This window comes from Neovison vison, chromosome 2 (genome assembly GCF_020171115.1).
Source record: "Neovison vison isolate M4711 chromosome 2, ASM_NN_V1, whole genome shotgun sequence".
In the NCBI taxonomy this organism is placed as follows: Eukaryota; Metazoa; Chordata; class Mammalia; order Carnivora; family Mustelidae; genus Neogale; species Neogale vison.
In genome coordinates, this window is record NC_058092.1 from 164523646 (window position 1) to 164542818 (window position 19173).

Consider the following 19173-nt stretch of genomic DNA (forward strand, 5'->3'; position numbering starts at 1 on the left):
CAAATCACGTCTCTCTCTTTCTCTCTACTTATGATCATTTGGAGCAATGTCTCCATTGCAGGCCACCTTCGTAGAGGAGTTTTTTTTTTTTTTTTTTTTAAGTGCCTACTTCTCGAGGCCACTCCTCTCCATGCTCAGGTCGTTCAGAAATGCCCTGAACGCCAGCGGGAGAGCAGGAACGTGCGGCCGGGCCTGTGTCTGCCCCATCACACAAGGAGCTCAGTGTCTCTGGGCATCTCAGGAGTGGCTCTGGAGGCTTGGGGTGTTTATCTCCCTCTGGCAGCTGAGCTGCCTCCCCGCTCCTTGAGCAGAGCAGTGGAATGCGGTGGAAGAGACCCAGACCTCCGGCCACCCAGATTAGAGAGTTTTGTGCTGAGGTCCCTATATGGTTGTGTTAGCCCTAACGCTGGGCCCAAGTCTGTCTTTGTTCCTTGTTTGGGAAGCCAGTGGGAGGGAAGCAGGCCAAGGGGCTATATAACCCTTCAGCGTTCAGCCTCCCCGAACACCACCCGGAGCAGAGGAACCCAGCCGAGCCTCGTCAGGGTAAGTGGCACCGACCCAGGGATGTGACTTCCAGATCCCGGCAGCTCTGATACTACTCAGTGCGACCAGACGTCATCGCTGGAGCTCGGGCTGGGCTGGCGCGCTCTGGAATTCCTGAATGAGCAGGGCAGTAGAGAAATGATTGGAGCTCTTAGCCGCTAGTGATTCAACTTGAAAAACAAAGCGAAGGTGCTGTTGGGTGTGGGGGAGGAGGGCAAAAGGGAGATGAGACGGAATCCGTGTGTCACCTGGAGGATGTCTTCATGCTAAATCAGCAGCCCAGATCTCGCAGGCGTTTCAGAGACGCAGACTAGTGATTTCCAGTAAATCACACGTTTATTTATTTTTGGACGCTGGAAACTCCAGCATTTGTTTGTGGTTAGGTTTGGTATGGGGACTTCTCACTGGACTGTGTTTTTTTGTGTGCAGCAAGGGTGCCTGGAAGTGGGTTTTAAAAGCGAACAGAGAGCCCGCTTGCCTGGTCTTTGATGTTGACTCTGCGTGTTTGCTTCTGGGTTCCTAGGCTCTGATTGGTAGTGTCTGCTGTAGGAAAGGCACGTCTCTTGAGAATGTCTGTGAATCTATGCCTCAGAATGTGCATTGCATGGTCCATTGGTCATTTGCAGCCAAGTGCAGCAGGAAACCCGCTGCATCTTTCTCTGTGATTCAAGAGGGAGGGAGCACAGTGGCGTGCAGCTGAGAGCTGCTCTGGTCTCAGCCTATGGGAGGTCTGCTTTGCATTTCTGTCTCCCCAGGTGAGGTGGTGAGGTGGGCAGGACTGCAGAGCCAGCCCTGCCTCCCCCCAGCTGAACTTCAACTTCCCTGTAAATCAGGGCTTGGCTGCTTCAGCCCGGACTGGGGTTTTCACACTGAGCTTTTCCTTCCATTTTGTGATCCTTGACTAAATATGGTTTGCATTTCAAGAGGGATGAGCTGGGAACTGCAGTGTTCTCCACTCCCCCACCACCCCGCCCCGCCTTAACTACTCATTTTTGGCACAAGATGCACGAGAAACAGTTGGAGCAACCCCCCTGGCCAGGGGGCAGTTCCAAATGCAGACACTCGAGTGTGTTTTACCTAATTAGGAAATGCTTTGCTCCAAATTGAGCTGCTCATTCAGGTTACAGATAAGGGCTGTAAATCACTGAGCCAGCTTCTTTCCTGGGACTCAGAGAATTCTTCTCCAATGGCAGTGCTCATCTGAGAGATTAGAAAATCGCTCGTGGACTTTTTTTTTGCCAAATAAAAATATATTTACTGAATTTTGAGATTTTTTTTTTTTCCCCTGCATGCGTTCTGACACTGGGGGTCAGCTTTCGTTCTCTGCAGTATTACCCAAACACTCCCTTCAAGCCTGCCTGGCCAAGAAGAGAGGTAGTAAGGACATCCTCTTGTCACGTTTTCAGAGTGTTCTACTGCCACATAATTCATTGCATCTTCAACTCTTTTGGTTTGGAAAGTCTGCTTAATGCATTCCCGGGGGAGCCTGCCTCTTGGAGCTGGCTGGCTCTCCCACATGCCTCTGTCTCTTACTGACGGTTCAGTCTTGTCTCCTCTGCCTTTCTCACTTCTCCAGCTTCTTAGTCTGCGAGGTCAGAAGCCCAATCACGTGAATGCTGAATGGAATCCAGTTGGGAAGTTGGAATCCAGTCTGGGAAAGGAAGGGATGGCTGGGGAGGGAAAGAGCGAGTTGATCTGTTTCATTCTCCATTCTGACAAGTGGACTCCACAGGTCAAGGCTCTCCACGCTATGCCTGGGGGCAGTATGGAAAGCAAGCCAAGACTAGAGATACAGAGATCTGGATAATGAGGATAATTATATAATTATACTAATCATCATAACTTGAACATTTATTGAGAACTCATAATGTGTATGCCACTACAAATTATTTTCAGTGCTTTCTATAAAAAAAACTAACCCTCCATCATAAGAACCCTGTATAGCATGAACTGATATTCTTGCTGTCTTACAGAGAAGAAAACTGTGATTGACAGATATTAAATAATTTACTAAGTCACAGGGCTTCTGAGGGGTGGAGTCCAGACTCAAACCCGAGTGGTCTGACTGCAGAGCCCAAGCCCATAATCATCATCATGCTCTGTTATCTCCGTGGTCCGAACTTTACCAGTGTTGGGAACCTGGACAGGTCACTTCAATTCATCGACTCTTGATTTCCTTGTTTGTCAGTTGTAGAGAACAGTATCTGATCCAGATTGTAAAATGCATGGCCTCAGCTGAGGTTCACACTCTTTGCAAAGGGTTACAGTGCATCTGGACAGATATAGCATTGATTTCCTGGGAATGATCTAGAAAATTACAAAGCATTTTTTTTGTTGTTGTTGTCATTGTTGTTGTTTTTGATTTTGTTTTTTTGTTTGCAAAACGTTTATTTGGTGTTGTTATTTTTCTCTTCTCACACCCCAGAAATTTCCTTAAAAGAATTGTCTTTCATATCTGGTTCCGGATCTGTAGTGAGCTCACCAGTTTACAAGAATCCTCCTCGGCTTGAAATCTTAAAATCTCAAACTGGAGCAGAGAACTGTGGGTGTCCCTCTCTTTACAAGATATGTCCACCTAAGTCTGCTCGGAAAAATGGAAGGCATCTAAATTGAAAGTTAAGGGGCTAGCTAAAGGGACCTGATCTTGGATTCAGCTCTGCCTCCAGCGCCCTTGAGCAAAACATTTCCTCTGTATTTTCTCATTAATGGAAATGAGGGCAGTGAATGAAAACGGTCTAACAGACCTTCAATTTCCCAAATCTATAAAGTTGCTACTTCTGCTTCAACTTTTTCAAATTTGGTGATAGGATCCAAGCATAGGAGTAGGATATTAAACATATTGTTTTATTACCAAAGAAGGCATGCTCAGCTTAGAAAATATGACGGGGCCCAGGGAAGATCATTAAAAACACCTACAAAGGGGTGCCTGGGTGGCTCAGTTGGTTGAGTGACTGCCTTCGGCTCGGGTCATGCTCCCGGAGTACCGGGATCGAGTCCCGCCATCGGGCTCCCAGCTCCACAGGGAGTCTGCTTCCCCCTCTGATCTTCTCCTCTCTCGTGCTCTCTCTTACTGTCTCTCCCTCAAATAAATAAGTAAAATCTTCTTTAAAAACCACTTTTTAAAGTAATATCCATCAATGTCTTGGTAAATATAATTAATCTTTTCTCGATGCATAAAAATACATTTTTAAAATAGGATCATACGATGTTATTTTCTCTAATCAATTATTCTCACATGAAATAAACTTTTTCCTGTCCTTTATCTTTCCTAATGGCAGCAAGATATCCTACTACCCAATGTGCAATTTCTTAGACTTTCCCTCACATGGATGTTTAAGTTAGCTATGATTTTTATTAATGGAGAATAACTGTGGTCCCTAAAATTTAAAGCACTTTCTTTGAAAGTTTCAATTGGCTCTAATGTTTTTCCAAAGGTAAAACAACAGTTCTTGGAACCCAGAAGAGATTTCCCTTTTCAACACTTTACATTTAACATTTCAACTTCTCAGCATTTCCAAATTTTCCCATGCTGCCCACCCCTCAAAATCTACCTTGTCAAGAAAATATTTTTTAAATATTTTATTTATTTATTTGACAGACAGAGATCACAAGTAGGCAGAGAGGCAGGCAGAGAGAGAGGAGGAAGCAGACTCCCTGCTGAGCAGAGAGCCCAACGCGGGGCTCAATCCCAGAACCCTGAGATCATGACCTGAGCCAAAGGCAGAGGCTTTAACCCACTGAGCCACCCAGGCGCCCCTCAAGAAAATATTTTAACGTGATAATCTATCCAGAGGAATGTGTTTGGGTTGGTACAGACAGCAAATTCCAGAAACTTCTTTAACATATGACAAGTCACTTATCTGCATGAAGATCTGGTCTCCTAGTCTGATACTCCCCTTCTGTGCTCTACACTTGTTCATTCATTCACTTGCTTGGTCATTTTTTGTTGTTGTTGTTAAAGATTTTATTTATTCATTTGAGAGAGAGAGAAAGAGAGCGAGACAGAGAGAGAGAGCACAAGCAGTGGGAAGGGCAGAGGGAGAAGGAGACACCCCGCTGAACGGGGAGCCTAATATGTGGCTCAACTCCAGGACCCCAAGATCATGACCTGAGCCAAAAGCAGTGCTTAACCCACTAATCCATCCAGGTGCCCCCTGCGTGGTCATTCTTTAAAGTGCTTCTGAGCACATGTGATAAGCCAGGCACAGTGTTGGGGGTCAGTTGTATGAACATGGACTTCTGAATTGTGGCTTATAAAAGGCGTTCAGTCTAATTAAAGTACTTTGAAATAAATGCTGTGATAAGGGCCTGTGGTGTGCACTCTAGGTGTACAGAGTAGGAGTGGTCAGTTAAGGGCCACGATCACTGGATGACAGCTGGGTGGGCTTCATCCCTGTTCCCATAGGACCCTGTGAAGCAGCTCCATCAAAATGTGTGAAGAGGAGGACAGCACCGCCCTGGTGTGTGACAATGGCTCTGGGCTCTGTAAGGCCGGCTTTGCTGGGGACGATGCTCCCAGGGCTGTTTTCCCATCCATCGTGGGACGCCCCAGACACCAGGTAAGCAATACCGTACTACAATTATGGAATGTGATAAATATCGCTACATTGACAGTCCCATTACAAGATATAAATGTATCAAGATAACAGGTGTGCACCTTAAATTTGCACAACATTGCCCATCAAATGTATTCAATAAAACAAATTCTGATTGGAATAGAGAGAAATGGGGTTATAGGTTAGGTCGCTCTATTTCTGTGTGTCCGTGAGTATCCCCAGACTGTCTCTCATGGTCTCTCCAGAAATGATGTAACCTTGTTAAAAACAGACCTCTGACGATTGATGTCTAGGAATAAGTACGAATTTCAGAGACCATGTAGACAGATTATCTAGTGGGTATCTGTCGGACATAAAGTTAACCTTTTCTCACATTCCTTTTTGTCTCAGTACGATCATTATCATCATGAGAAATACTGTGAATTACCCAGGAATGCAAACCACAGTCCCTCTTTGAAAGGAGATTAAAATAAATGCCTAGGTCACTCCCTCTCAAAGATCTTGATATTAGACAAAAGGAGGCTTTGCTGCCAAGTGCAATTTTACATATTTTAGGGGTTGGTGACATCCGTGGACAGCCACATGATAATTTTATAGAACATTATGTGTAAACAAAATGTTGGGGGCCGCCACCTTTCATCTTAGAAAGTCTTCTTCTGCATCGGCAATGTCGTTGCTTGTGGAGCTTGTCTGACTAACGTCCGTGACTCTCAGTTTGGCATATAGTCGTACGAATAATAATAATAGCCACGTCCCATGAATGAAATCTGAAATCTGTCTCTTTGTTGAACTGCGTGCAATGGAGATATTCGTACAAACCACTATTTACGGCTCTAATAGCAACAACTGTTTTTGCAATTCTGAAACAAGCCCTCCGGTGCCATTTAAAATCCCAGCAACGACAATGTCCTTTCTCTTGGTTTTTTTTTTTTGTTTTTTTTAAGCTGCACTTCAGTGATTAAAAATATACTTCCGACTAATTTAGGCAAACATCTTAATGTTGATTGGTACGGATTTATCCATTAGAAATCAAGCACCGAGCTCTCGTTTGTCAATATAATACTTTTGCTTATAATGGTTAGAAAATATTCACATCTCTTACGTGGGCAACCGCTTTAACAGTACAGGTTCAAGGGTTAACAAGAGGCAAAGTGCCCTCTAACTAACATGCATTCATTTCACAAGTAATTCCTGAGCGATAAATTCTTGCTGGGAAATTTGTTCTCAAGGCGAACAAGACAAGGACAGTGTCTACCCTAACAGAACTCATTAAGAAACAGAGGAGATAAAAATTTATAGTGTAAAGTTGCTTAACCCACAAGGCCGTCTACTGTTTGGAGATGGATCAGGTCTGTTGCCAATCCACTGAGGGATGTTGTTTAAGAGCAGAGCCACTAGATACAGAATATCAAGTTGCTGGAACTAAAAGAGAACTTCCTCTTGCAATGATTTAACCCTTCGTGATTGGATCGGACTCAGTTTGCAAGTTCTGGAGGAGGCTGACTCAGGCTGTGTTGAATCTTTACAGGGAGTGATGGTGGGAATGGGACAAAAGGACAGCTACGTGGGTGACGAAGCACAGAGCAAAAGGGGAATCCTGACCTTGAAGTACCCCATAGAGCACGGCATCATCACCAACTGGGACGACATGGAAAAGGTACCAGGAACTTTTCTGTAGGTCGAGACCTCAGGATGCATAATTTGCGTGGCCCTGGTTCAAAAGATTTTGCTACGGTTGGGGGAAAAAAAAAAATCCTGAAATGCTTCTTTGAAAAAAAAAAAAAAATCCCTGCCTAACAAGATTTATAAACTAATTAGAGGGAGAGGGTTCTGCAGAGGAGAGCAGTAGTCCTTTGCCAGTGGTAGGAATTAACAGTCTGTTGGCTCAGTTAACTGGATTTCCCTCCCAGGGAGGGCAGCCAGGAGAATCACCTCCCCCTCCCACCCACCCCCCAACCCCGCCCTCCCTGCTCTCACCAGCCGCGGGAAGGCTGCGCCTCCCAGTGGCGGAGAGGAACCAGAGCAGCTCTGCCCGGCCCACGCTGGAAAGCTTTTCAGCAATCACCCTGAATTTCTTTTAAGTGTTTCTTTTAAGTGTTTTAGTTTTCGCTCTAGAAGCGGGAGTCATGACATTGCACATTTGGTACATTGCTGAATGTTCCCCATTATACTGAAGCTCAAGCAATAGACACAAATTTTTAAATATTTTAGAAAGTACCTCTCTGTGTTGCATTAAGTGAATGCTTTATCTCCCAATTTAATATAAAAGAGTTTGTGGAAAGAGTTAAATCCTAGGATTTATTTTTTTTTTTTTTTAAGATTGAGGGGGTGGTGAATGAGGGTGGGGAGGGAAGGAGGAGGCAGGAGAGAGAATCTTTAGCAGGCTCCACACCCAGCGTGGAACCCAGTGCAGGGTTCCATCTCCCGACCCTAAGATCATGACCTGAGCTGAAATCAAGAGTCAGATACTTAACTGACCGAGCCACCCAGTGCCCCAAATCCTAGGATTTTAATGTTTATTATTAGGCATCATAGAAACAAGTGATTGGAGAAAAAGCAGACAGGCTAATGGGAAAATGGCACTAATTTTTTTAAATGTAGCAAAATATTAGAATCATGATATCTGGACTTTTATTTGTCAGTTCCCTACACACACACACACACACACAACCTCACCAGTTTAAAAGAAAATAGTATTGCGAGAATTTATCAGTAAAAATGCCAAGGATGCTACTTCCCTACAACAGCATTTCGTTAGGTTTGCTTTCTCTGAGATGCCGGATTTGGTTAGGGCTGCAGTTTGCACGGAGAAGAAGGTATTAATGGCAGTAGGAAACACTCTGAGAGTTTCTCCGTGGAGATACTGATTCTGAGCAGCATCTCAGAATGCACGCACTGAGAGAATTGGGAGGAATAAAGCATTTAATCACTTATAAAACTGAAATTTAAAGTGAGGTGGGGAGAGAGGCTTGCCGAGGGGAGGGGTTGGTTGGTTGTTTTCTCAATTTTGACGTAACCACAGCATATAACATGACTTGTGGGATTTCTTGAACACTCTGCTACTTTTATCCCATCAAAGGAGTACAACTTTCAAGAGCCATCTTTCCTTTCTAGAAACCACAACTTCAGAACCAAAGACACTGGGACAAGATAAAAATTCTTTAAAGTCAGTCTGGCTTTTGTCGATTTATAAAAACTTTGGCAAGCAGTTCCCGTTTTGTTTTGTTTTGTGTCAGTTCTGGATGAATCTCATATTCCCCGTGCTAGCAAAGACTTCTTGGGCCCTTAAAAAGAATTAATTTAGCCCTTTTTACAATGGTCTGTTCTTCTTGGCATCGAGGACGTTCAACCACAAAGCAAACACACTCATGTCCAAAGTACCTCACATGAATGAGTTATCAGTGGACACAGGCTTTTTTCAAAGCACCTGAAGGTCAGATATCTGTCCACAAATGGAAGGTCCAGAGTGTGTCCACAAGGGCAGGCTTCTCCCAGCCCTGGAGACCAGAGAGGGGGACAGCGGGTGTGGAGACACAGACAGGGACACCTGTCTTCTTAGGATATGTTATGGAGGGAAATTTCCCAAGAAGTATTAAAAATGGTACCTAGCTTTTTCAGGTCAGTTTCATTCATCCATTCACACATTCACTCATTTACTCATTCACTCATTTACTTGCAAAACTAAATCATTTTCCCAGGAATATTAACTGAAGTGGTCATAGGGGAAAAGCTATAGTTGGTGCCTGGCTGGCTCAGCCAAAAAGTGTGAGACTCCTGATGTCGGGATGGTGAGATCAAGCTCCACACTGGCCATAGAGATGACTTTAAACAAAGGTATAGTTGGGTGATAATAATAATATTCATTCTGGGCCAGGCACTGGAGTGAATAGTAACTCTAGGGTTCTCACCAAGACAGACAAGTTATTTTCATATTACCGACGGTGAGATGAGCTGGGAAGGGTTAAAATTTACCTTAGCTCGCACCACCAAGAAGTGGTTGAGCTGGGATTTGAACCTGGATTTGACGCTCAGGCCTGTGCCCTTAGCCACTATGCCATCCCGCCCCCTTGACCTGGGTCTGGGTTTTTGCTGAGTCACTTCCTCGAGGTGAATCCTTGGGTAAGTTACTCACAGTCTTTAAGCTTCCGTGTCTGTGTCAGTAAAAACATGGACATTTGGTGAGTGCTTGTAACGTATGATTTGGTCCTAGTTTCGTGTAGCTCATTCTGGTCCCTTTTTGGGGGTCTGCAGCCCCCCACAACATTACCTCATCGAGTTTCTCCTTGGCCCCCGCTAGATCTGGCACCATTCCTTCTACAATGAGCTTCGTGTTGCCCCTGAGGAGCATCCAACCCTACTCACCGAGGCACCCCTGAACCCCAAGGCCAACCGGGAGAAGATGACCCAGGTAAAGAGCCACTCCAGGATCCAGCACTATGGGGTTTGGGGCAAGTCCTGTTTGAAAGGTGCGGGGCAGGAGAGCAGAGAGGGGGCCCAGCCCAGCAGTCTCCTCACAGACCAACAACTTCCCAGGAACCTGGGGATTCCCAAGGACAGAAACATCATGATGTTACTCACTCCCTTAGGGCAGGAACGGCCCCTTGACTCCAGAAGCAATAGGAAATTAGAATATATAATGGAAAAGGCTGGGCATATTAGGTTACAAACTTGGAAGGAGAAATCATTTCAAAATGTGGGTTAACATCCAGCGGGGAATCTGTCGCTTCTCAGCTTCACGAGCTTAATGAATCCCTTTAATTTCTTGGATTCCTGGCCTCCTTGTCCGTGTGTCTCGGGAATAAGACTAGTATTATTATTTTTCAAAGTGTTGATGTGAAGAATAATGATGCAAAATGTCATATGTGCTTGGCAGTGTTCAACAATAATAGTTTTTACTGTCATTATTGTGACTTGTGTGACGCCCAGAGACCTTAGGGTAGGAGATCACCCATTCCACTGGGCAGACAAGCCTTCCAGTTTGGATGAGCTACCAAACAGAAGCATCCAATGTCAGCTTAATACTTGCTCTACTGAAGCTGTGGTTAAGCATGTCACCTGCATTGTCTCTTTAAACCTGAACAAGGTGAAGCAGTTTGTAGTCTATAAATGAAGAGTTAGAGAAGGGATTATATAATGAGATATTTGATTATATAAGTGAGCAATTCAAGGATCGCATACAAGGGGTGACTGCCACAAGGTCATACAGCTCAAAGCAGCAAAGCCTGGAACAGACCTGGGATCTTTTGGGATCAATAAATGTATATATGCAGGACATTTCCTCAGAAGAGCTCTTGGCACTTACACCAACACACGGGCGGTCATTCTCTGCAGGGGGACACCTGTGCCCGTGGGAGTCCTCCACATGGCGAGCTATGTCGTTTCTGATGGGTGTTCTTGTCCCTGGGAATGGTGTGGGGGTGGAAGAACAGTTGGGAATCACGGCTATCTAGCAAGCAATGGGAGATGTTCTGGCGGATAGACCGGGCAGGGTTTGGCAGGTGGAGAAGGGGAGGCCCAGGGGTATCTCTGTGCGCATCACCTTCTCAGCCGTGGCCTGCAGCGGCTCTGGTCTGGTCCCTAGACTGCGTAAGCTGAGGCACTGGCCTTCATATAGGGGCCTCTGCTTCCAGGGGGCGTGTCTCATCTTCCAGAATCGAGGTCCCTTCCGTTAAAGCCAAAGTGGCCTTGGATTCTTGGGCTGACGTTGACTCAGCAACTCCATGAGAAAGTGGAACAGACGGAACAGGAACCTCAGACAATTCACGGAACTGGGCCTGTTCCCAACCGGTGGGGACTTCTGATCCAAGCTGCCCTTCTGTAGAACAGAGAAGTCCAAACCTGAAAGTCATCTTTTCTTTGCCTTTGGCTTTAGTACCATTAGTCCGTCCTAGGTTGCTCACACCACAGCTCGCCTAGTCCAAACTCCTTCATGGACAGTTGAGACACCAGGAAGGAAGCCCTCAGCAGTCAGCTGATAGGCTGGGGAGCTTTCCAAGGTCTCGTGGGAGCCAGGGCCAGCCCCTGCGTACCCCCACCCCTCCCGGGTGCGCACTGCCCCTCCCCCTCCCTGCACACTCAGGGCACCATGCCCTCTGCCCTGAGCCAGGCGGGCACGGCTGTGTTCCGAGCCCACCTGCAGGGGGCGCTCTCTTGACCATTCTTGCCAAGACTGGTCACATCCCTGATGTAGCTCTTTGGCTTGCTTTGCAGATTATGTTTGAGACTTTCAACGTCCCGGCTATGTATGTGGCTATCCAGGCAGTACTGTCCCTCTACGCATCTGGCCGCACGACCGGTAGGTGGGAGCCCGGATTGGGTGCACCGTCCATGACGGGCTTTGACGGTTGTAAACATGGAGTTTGGATGGACTTGGGGTGGGGTGGGTAGCTAGACCGGACAGGGCTAATCCCGGCCCTGAGAAAGGCCTTCTTCCAACCTTAAAAAATAAGCCCTCGAGCTCTATTTCCAGCAGGCCTTTCTCTTTCTCTCTCTTCCTGCTCTTTCTCTATCTTCCCCCAGCCCTGTCCTGCTCGGACCATGCTGTCCCATGCTTTCTCTCTTCTCTTTCAAATCAGAGGCTCAGAAACTCCCCTTCCGCTCACCCAGGTGCCCCCCCCCCCCCACCAGCAACGCACCTGCTGCCGTGGTGATTTTCTTTGTGCCCATTTGTTCCCCAGGCATCGTGCTGGACTCCGGAGACGGGGTCACCCACAACGTGCCCATCTATGAGGGCTATGCCCTGCCACACGCCATCATGCGTCTGGACCTGGCCGGCCGCGACCTCACCGACTACCTCATGAAGATCCTGACCGAGCGCGGCTACTCCTTCGTGACGACCGGTGAGGCGGGCAGGAGTGAGGGCTGGGGGGCAAAAGGGCCATGTCTCTTCACAGTGACATCTAGGACCCTGGGGACCATCCAGGGAGGCAATGGGAGGAGACTATGTGGGTGGCAAGGCTTGATTTCAATGCCCCAAGCCAGGCACAGCCCCTTTTTTGCTCCAAGTGATGAGACGGTTTCCTCAAGAACGGTGAAAACCTCTAGAAGGACAGCTAAGCGGGGGCCTATCACTTGGACATTTTTTTAACCTCCTCTGTTCACAAGTAGGACATTGAGAGGGCAGAGACGGGGGACAACATCGGGCAGTGTTTGCCAAGGGCCCAGGGTGTTGCTCTTGGAGACACCAGAGGAGGGCCGGGGCCCAGTCCTGCCACTCACCAGCGAGGTGACCCAACCTTACAAACCACAGTCTCCTCATCTGTAGAATGGGGAGGGGGGTCACCCCTCACACGATTGTCATATTGAATGACAGCAAGCACGAAGAATTCCCAGCACTGAGTAATTCCGCATCTGTAAGTCAGTAAGCCAGCAATCGTTAGCTAGTCAGAAGACCAGCCTGGCAGCAAGCTGTCCATGGCCCTGGCTGCCTGCCCTCCCCCCAGCGATCTGCTGGTGTCCACACATTTCCGTGTCTGGACACACCTGAGGTTGATTACAGACCCCGAGCTTGAGCCCTGTGGATGTTAAAGTTTCTGGGGTAGGGAGTTGAATTCCTTCCTACGTTGCTCTTCTGCTCCCTACAAAGAACCTCAGGTGATCTCCAAAAGGCTCCTGGGGTCTAGGTGGAACCAAGAGGTTAGAAGTTCAACCTGCAGGGGGCGCCTGGGTGGCTCAGTGGTTAAAGCCTCTGCCTTCAGCTCAGGTCATGATCTCAGGGTCCTGGGATCGAGCCCTGCATCAGGCTCTCTGCTCAGCAGGGAGTCTGCTTCCCCCCCCACCCGCCCTCTGCCTGCCTCTCTGCCTACTTGTGATCTCTCTCTGTCAAAGAAAGGAAGGAAGGAAGGAAGGAAGAAAGAAAAGAAAACCATGAGGGCCTCAAAGCATGAGACTTCTTGGACAACTGAAAACCCCATATAACGAACTATTGTAGGACAAGTGTAACAGACAGTGAACAGTTAATCCTGAAAAAAAAGTCCCACATGTATCATGCAGAAGGATGCCTGTAGCTAGCATGTTTCCCGTCATGTTTTCCAGGTAGTATTTTCCCCTCTGTTAGGGACAGAAGGGGCTCCCTCGTGGGCCTGTAGTTTAATTGTCATCACGGATTTGGGGTTGCAGATCGAATTTACGCACGTTTTTGAAAGAACCCATATTGGGGGGCGACACCGAAGGGAGGCGGTTTTTTTTTGTTTTTTTTTTTTTTACCGCCTGTCGCAAACCTGCATGTTTGCGTTTTGCCAGCCGAGCGCGAGATCGTGCGCGACATCAAGGAGAAGCTGTGCTACGTGGCTCTGGACTTCGAAAACGAGATGGCCACAGCTGCGTCGTCCTCTTCCCTCGAGAAGAGCTACGAGCTGCCGGACGGGCAGGTGATCACCATCGGGAACGAGCGCTTCCGCTGCCCGGAGACCCTGTTCCAGCCCTCCTTCATCGGTAGGCTTCAGCGTCCCCTCCCTGCGCAGGGGGCGGAGCATCTTAGCCGCACCCTCCCAACCCAAATCCAGCCAGCTCCTGGCTCTCAGCACCCTTCTGCATGTGGTCACGAGGGCCAGGGGCTGCAAGACCAAATGCATTTCTAAACCAGGGCAAGGAAGAGAGTGTCAGATTTCTAGGGAGCGCCAAAAGCCAGGAAAGGAGTTTTCTTTCTAAGCCAACATAATCTATGCTGTAGTCAAGCCCAAAGCCTCTTTGGTGTGTGTGTGGGGGGGGTGGGGTATGGTGAAAAAAGTCAGCTGCTCCCTGTGCTGAGGACACAGGAGCCCCAGATGGGTGGGAAGGATAGGCTGAATGCTGAGACTGTGGAAGGAGTGCGGGGGTCGGGAGAGGAAACCCAAGAGCTTGTTCCTGTATTAGCACTGACCTTAGACAAAGGTTAGCCTGCTTGTTTACAGAAGGTGGGTTCTTGGAGGGGTGAGCCCGGGCTTGGGTCGGATGAAGCACCTCCCTGGGCTTCGGCACCCTTTAGCTTTGAGGGGCGCTGGCAAGGGAGCAGACAGTGAGAGACTTGGGATTGTCCCAAGCTACAGCTGCTCTCGACGGCTCTGTAGGAACCTCCTGAGGGGAGCCTGAGGCTCTGCGCCCCCACCAGCAAAGTGATATTGTAGCCCTTGCCCCCCGGAGGCACCGGCAGAGGCAAGGCTTCCCCACTAGACAAGAGGTGGGAGAGCGTGGAGACCATCAGGACAGGAGGTGCCCACACCGCGATGCCTGCCTATCTTCCGTCCAGCCTAAGACCCTCCAGCAGCTCACGATGCTTTTCCAGTCTGCCCTGGGTTTTGTCCTCCACCCCCGCAAGGATCATGACCCGTGTCTCCTTTGCAGGGATGGAGTCCGCTGGCATCCATGAAACCACCTACAACAGTATCATGAAGTGTGACATTGACATCAGGAAGGACCTCTATGCTAACAACGTCCTCTCAGGGGGCACCACCATGTACCCCGGCATTGCTGACCGCATGCAGAAAGAGATCACGGCGTTGGCCCCTAGCACCATGAAGATCAAGGTATAGTTCAGGGTCGGGACCACAGCTGTGCTGCCGGCTGTGATGCCAACCCATCACCAGATGCGACGGGCTCTCAGAGGCCACGTCGTACTCACGTGTGCTCGTGGTTTCCAAGGTTAAGCAGTGGGTCCACATCCATAAGTTCCACCCTTTATAGGGTGTAAGTCAGTCCAGTTCATCAGAGAAGCTAAATTATTTGGCACAAAATTTCACCTATAATCATCCTCGGCCATCAGCGACTTTCAGGAGTGAAGTTCAACAGAGCTCCCATATGGGCATATGCCTTGACTTTTCTATCAAGATATAACTCACACGTAACATTATATTAGTTTCAGGTGTACAACCTTAATTTAATATTTGCCTGTATTGTGAAACGATCCCAACAGTAAGTCTAGATGATTTCCATCGTACCTCTTAGAAATATACATTGCGTCATTTTCCCCATCACAGAAATCGTGCATCTCACGCACAGAACATTACCAAAAATCAGACGATACGGACCTGTTTCCGAAGAGGTTTAAATGTTGTAGTTTCTATCCCATGTGCTCTTTTTCCACTGCCAACCCTGATCGCAGCTCTGTGGCCAAGAATTAGAGTTGCATCTCCGGCTCTCTGTCTGGCCTTTTGATCTAGGTGCTCAGAAGTGCAGAATCCCTCCAGGATGACCAAGTTCGGTCCCCGAGCCACCAAAGACCCTTCTATTATGTGTGTGCACTCCCAGTCATGGGAGCTCAGAGATGAAACAGACAGTTCTTTGGAGGCAAACTGACAGGTGCCTAGAGACTTCTCCAAAGCTGTTTTCCCGCTCTGAAGTCAGAAGCCATGCTGGGACTCTCTAACCCATGTCCCAGGGAGTGGAAGAGAGGACACTTGCGTGCAGACCACACACGTGGGAAGTATTCAGACACATTCTCTGTTACTTGCACTCCCTTGTCGTCTTTTGAAAAGGGTTTGTAGGTAACAGACAAATAGATAGACCAGAGTTCTCTGCCTGCACCGCAGGCTCTGAAAGACTGTATAGTGAGAGAAGAGACTCTTTCCCAAGGTTGGTGTTCCTTGGATGCTCCTCTGATCGGGTGTCTCCCTCTTACTCCCACGTGGGGGGGAGGGGGGAGGGGAGACGTGCAGTCAGCTCTGGTCAGTGAACGCACTGACAAAGCCTGCCCAGGTGGGGGTGTGGTACATGACCAGAGCTGGCCGTTTCCTGCTCACCCAAACCTAGCTTCTTGAATAACACGAATGCGGAACTTGTGACTCCCGTGGGGGGAGAGAAAACCCGTTAAAAAAATCTGGGGCCATAAGGTGATGACTTCAGGGAAAACTCAGACTGGATGGTGGTGGTTATAGGGACTCCACACTGTGTTTGTTACCTTTCTGTCCATCTAGAATTACCCCCACAGGATAAGGTTGTTTCTAAAACAAAACGAAACAAAACAAAACCTCACCTGGGAGAGGTCCAGGTTTGAATATTGGGTCTGATGGGAGCACCACCAGCGTGACCTAATGTCAGTTACTTAAACCTCTCTCAGACTCTTTCCGCATGTGTAACATGGGGCTAATTCAATACTCTCTAAACTGGTTTGAGGTAATATGTGTAAAACGCTTAACGTTGTGTTAAGCACATAGAAGATGCTCAGCAAATATCAGCTCCTTGTATGAAAAATACATGTTCAGGGGGACCTGGGTGGCTCCGTTGTTAAGCATCTGCCTTCAGCTCAGGTCATGATCCCAGGGTCCTGGGTTCAAAACCCACATCAGGCTCCCTGCTCAGTGGGAAGCCTGCTTCTCCCTCTCCCACTCCCAAGTTTGTGTTCCCTCTTTTGCTGTGTCTCTCTCTGTCAAATAAATAGATAGAATCTTTTTTAAAAAAAGAAAAATACACGTTCAAACAGAGCTTGGGGAATAGACAGGAATTAAACCTTTTCACCGTGGTTTCGGAAATACCTTGTCTTTTTGCCCAAATGTCCATATTTGTCTGTACCCAAGTATTCCAGTGAGGAGTGGGGTTGGGAATTTGCTCCACCGTAGCTATGTTTTGGGGTTCCTGCAGGTAGAAGGGACCCCTATCCGGAGTCATTTCTCTCTGCTTCTAAACCATTCAGTTATTTAAGGAACGTTAGCATGGCCTGCGTGTCAGTCCTGGGTAGTAGGGAGAGCCAGGCAGGGCAACTTATTGGGACCTACCCCAGGGAAATGTCATCCAACAGGGGACCTTGAGCCCCCCCAGTGTGAAACAGTGCACCTCAGTGAAAGAGGTGGAAAGAGGCAGAGTCTAAATTCACTGGTTACCTCCCTGGGCTTAGGGTTAGGGTGGGGTTAGGGCCAGGCATCCGACAGCCAAGACTGTCCCCGCTGTCCACGGAGCTCCAGCGAGGTGCACCCAGTCTGGACTCTGGGAGGACGCCCGGCCCTGTCCTAGTGCTTTTAACGGCCCTTCTTTCTCATCCCGGCCGACAGATCATCGCCCCTCCGGAGCGCAAGTACTCTGTCTGGATCGGCGGCTCCATCCTGGCCTCCCTGTCCACCTTCCAGCAGATGTGGATCAGCAAACAGGAGTACGACGAGGCCGGGCCCTCCATCGTCCACCGCAAATGCTTCTAAAACACGCCCTTGCTCTCTGTCTCTGGCACACAACTGTGAATGTTATGTGGAGTAATGCCTTCAATTCTTTTCCAAATCATTCCTAGCCAAAGCTCTGACTTGTTACCTACGTGTTTTTTAATAAATCTGATATATGTTACTGGTCACCTGCAGTCTTGGCCTCTGCTGGGCCCCCTGTGGTTCACCTGCTTTTGTAGGTGGACCAGTGGCTCCCCCTGGTGGTGGATCCTGGGACACAACACGGCTAGGCCAGGCTCGCTCACACAAACCTGGCAAGTTCGGAGCAAATGCTGTCAGTGGAAATAATTTGAAAATACACACGAAGTAAATGGAAACATGGATGAAAGTGTATCAGTAGGATAAGCCACCCTGAGCTCACAACTTTCCCGTCATTACATTACTTTGCTGTCTTAATACCTCAGTACTGGGAGCCTGATGAGTGAAAACAGAACAGTAACTCCGGGTATTAGAGATATAGGTGTATGATTATAATATATATGAAACATATGCAACAATTAATATACAGATTTTCCTCAAATTGCAATGGGTTACATCCCCACAAACCCAACCTGAGTTGGTAATACCGCAAGTCAAAATGCATTTTAATGCATCTAGCTATGGAACATGGTTAATGAGCCCAGCTGCCCTCAGATGCGCTCCAAACACTGACACGAGGCTCCCGTTGGGCAAAACCACCTGGCACAAAACCTATTTTATAAAAAGACAAGTGCTGGATAGCTTGTGTAATCTATGAACTACTGTGCAGTGAAAGACGGGTTCGAAATAGGGGGAAGTGTGTCTGTCGTTGACCTTGGGATCTGTATTGGCAGCTCCCGCCCAGCCTCAGGAGACAGTATCTACCACACAGTGCTAGCCTAGGGGAAAGATCGAAATTCAGATTCGACGTACAGTTTCTACTGAATGCCTTTTGCTTTCACACCATCATAAAGTTGAAAAATCTGAAATCGAATCATTGTAAGCTGTGCCCATCCGTATGGGTATTAAAAGAAAGTCTGACTTTAAGTCTTTCAGGGGAAACAGGTTCTTAAAAGAACAAGAAATGCTGCTCTAAAATCTCATGATGCATTCGGATTTCAGTTTCCCTTCTCCTGATCCATAGCTACAGAGAGAATCACACGAGAAGGGATGCTTCTCGAGAGAATCACACGAGAAGGACTCTCCAAGGCCCACCACACAAAGGGCTTTATACATCTCCTCCCTTTTGTGTTCTTCTGAACGAGGGGGGCATGGTATCATTATCATGTCCCTTTCACAGAGGAAGGAACAGAAATTGTTCCCTGAATAGCATTATACAGAGGAGCTGTCCACTTCAACTCCTCTTTTATCCATTTTGGCTTGGGAGGTACAAAGAGGCACAGAAACACCTTCCCTACTCATAGGGGCCTTAGTCTGAAAGTGCTTTTCTCCCCGGGCTCTTCAGTGTCCTCTGCAGCCCCCCAGCTGGGTGCCGCTTGTCCCTCATGTGGGAAAGTTTGAATGGGGGTCAGCAACCACTGGCAGTCCTTCATGCAAGGGGTGTGTGTCCATCTCTTGTCTGTCTCTGTCTCTGCAGCATCTTACTGCAGACCTACCCAAGACTTGATGCCTGGTTGGCCCAGAAAATCCAAGCTTTCCCTCTTCCCTCGTCTTCTCTGGCCCTGCAGCTGGGGTTAATAATAGTAATACGACAAATAATGAGTTGGCATGTCCTAACTATATTAAGACCTTATTTTATCCAACGACAAGCCTACGGAGTTGGTATTCTTACTACCTTTTGTCAGACAGTTGGAGGAACTGAGCGGTCCTACCACTGGGAGAGGGGCAACTTGACCTTGGCTCCAAGCCCAGCTCTCAGCCCTTAGGCCAGTGTACCTCAAAGCACAGGCCACACAGGTCAACATCACTGGGAGCTCATGTTAAGTGGGCAGAGTCCTGGGTCATAATCCAAAGCCTGCTGAGCTAGTATCTTT

General features: G+C 48.0%; 1 protein-coding gene across 1 annotated transcript; it reads left to right on the forward strand.

The window, feature by feature from the left end:
- Positions 1-441: 441 nt before the first annotated feature.
- Positions 442-17349, forward strand: ACTA2 (actin alpha 2, smooth muscle). Its single transcript, XM_044239477.1, has 9 exons — positions 442-543; positions 4949-5102; positions 6628-6756; positions 9397-9507; positions 11310-11394; positions 11777-11938; positions 13341-13532; positions 14421-14602; positions 17060-17349. Exons 2-9 carry the CDS (start codon positions 4974-4976, stop codon positions 17201-17203), a joined length of 1134 nt encoding a protein of 377 aa, XP_044095412.1. The 5' UTR covers positions 442-543; positions 4949-4973; the 3' UTR covers positions 17204-17349.
- The last annotated feature ends 1824 nt before the right edge of the window (positions 17350-19173 follow it).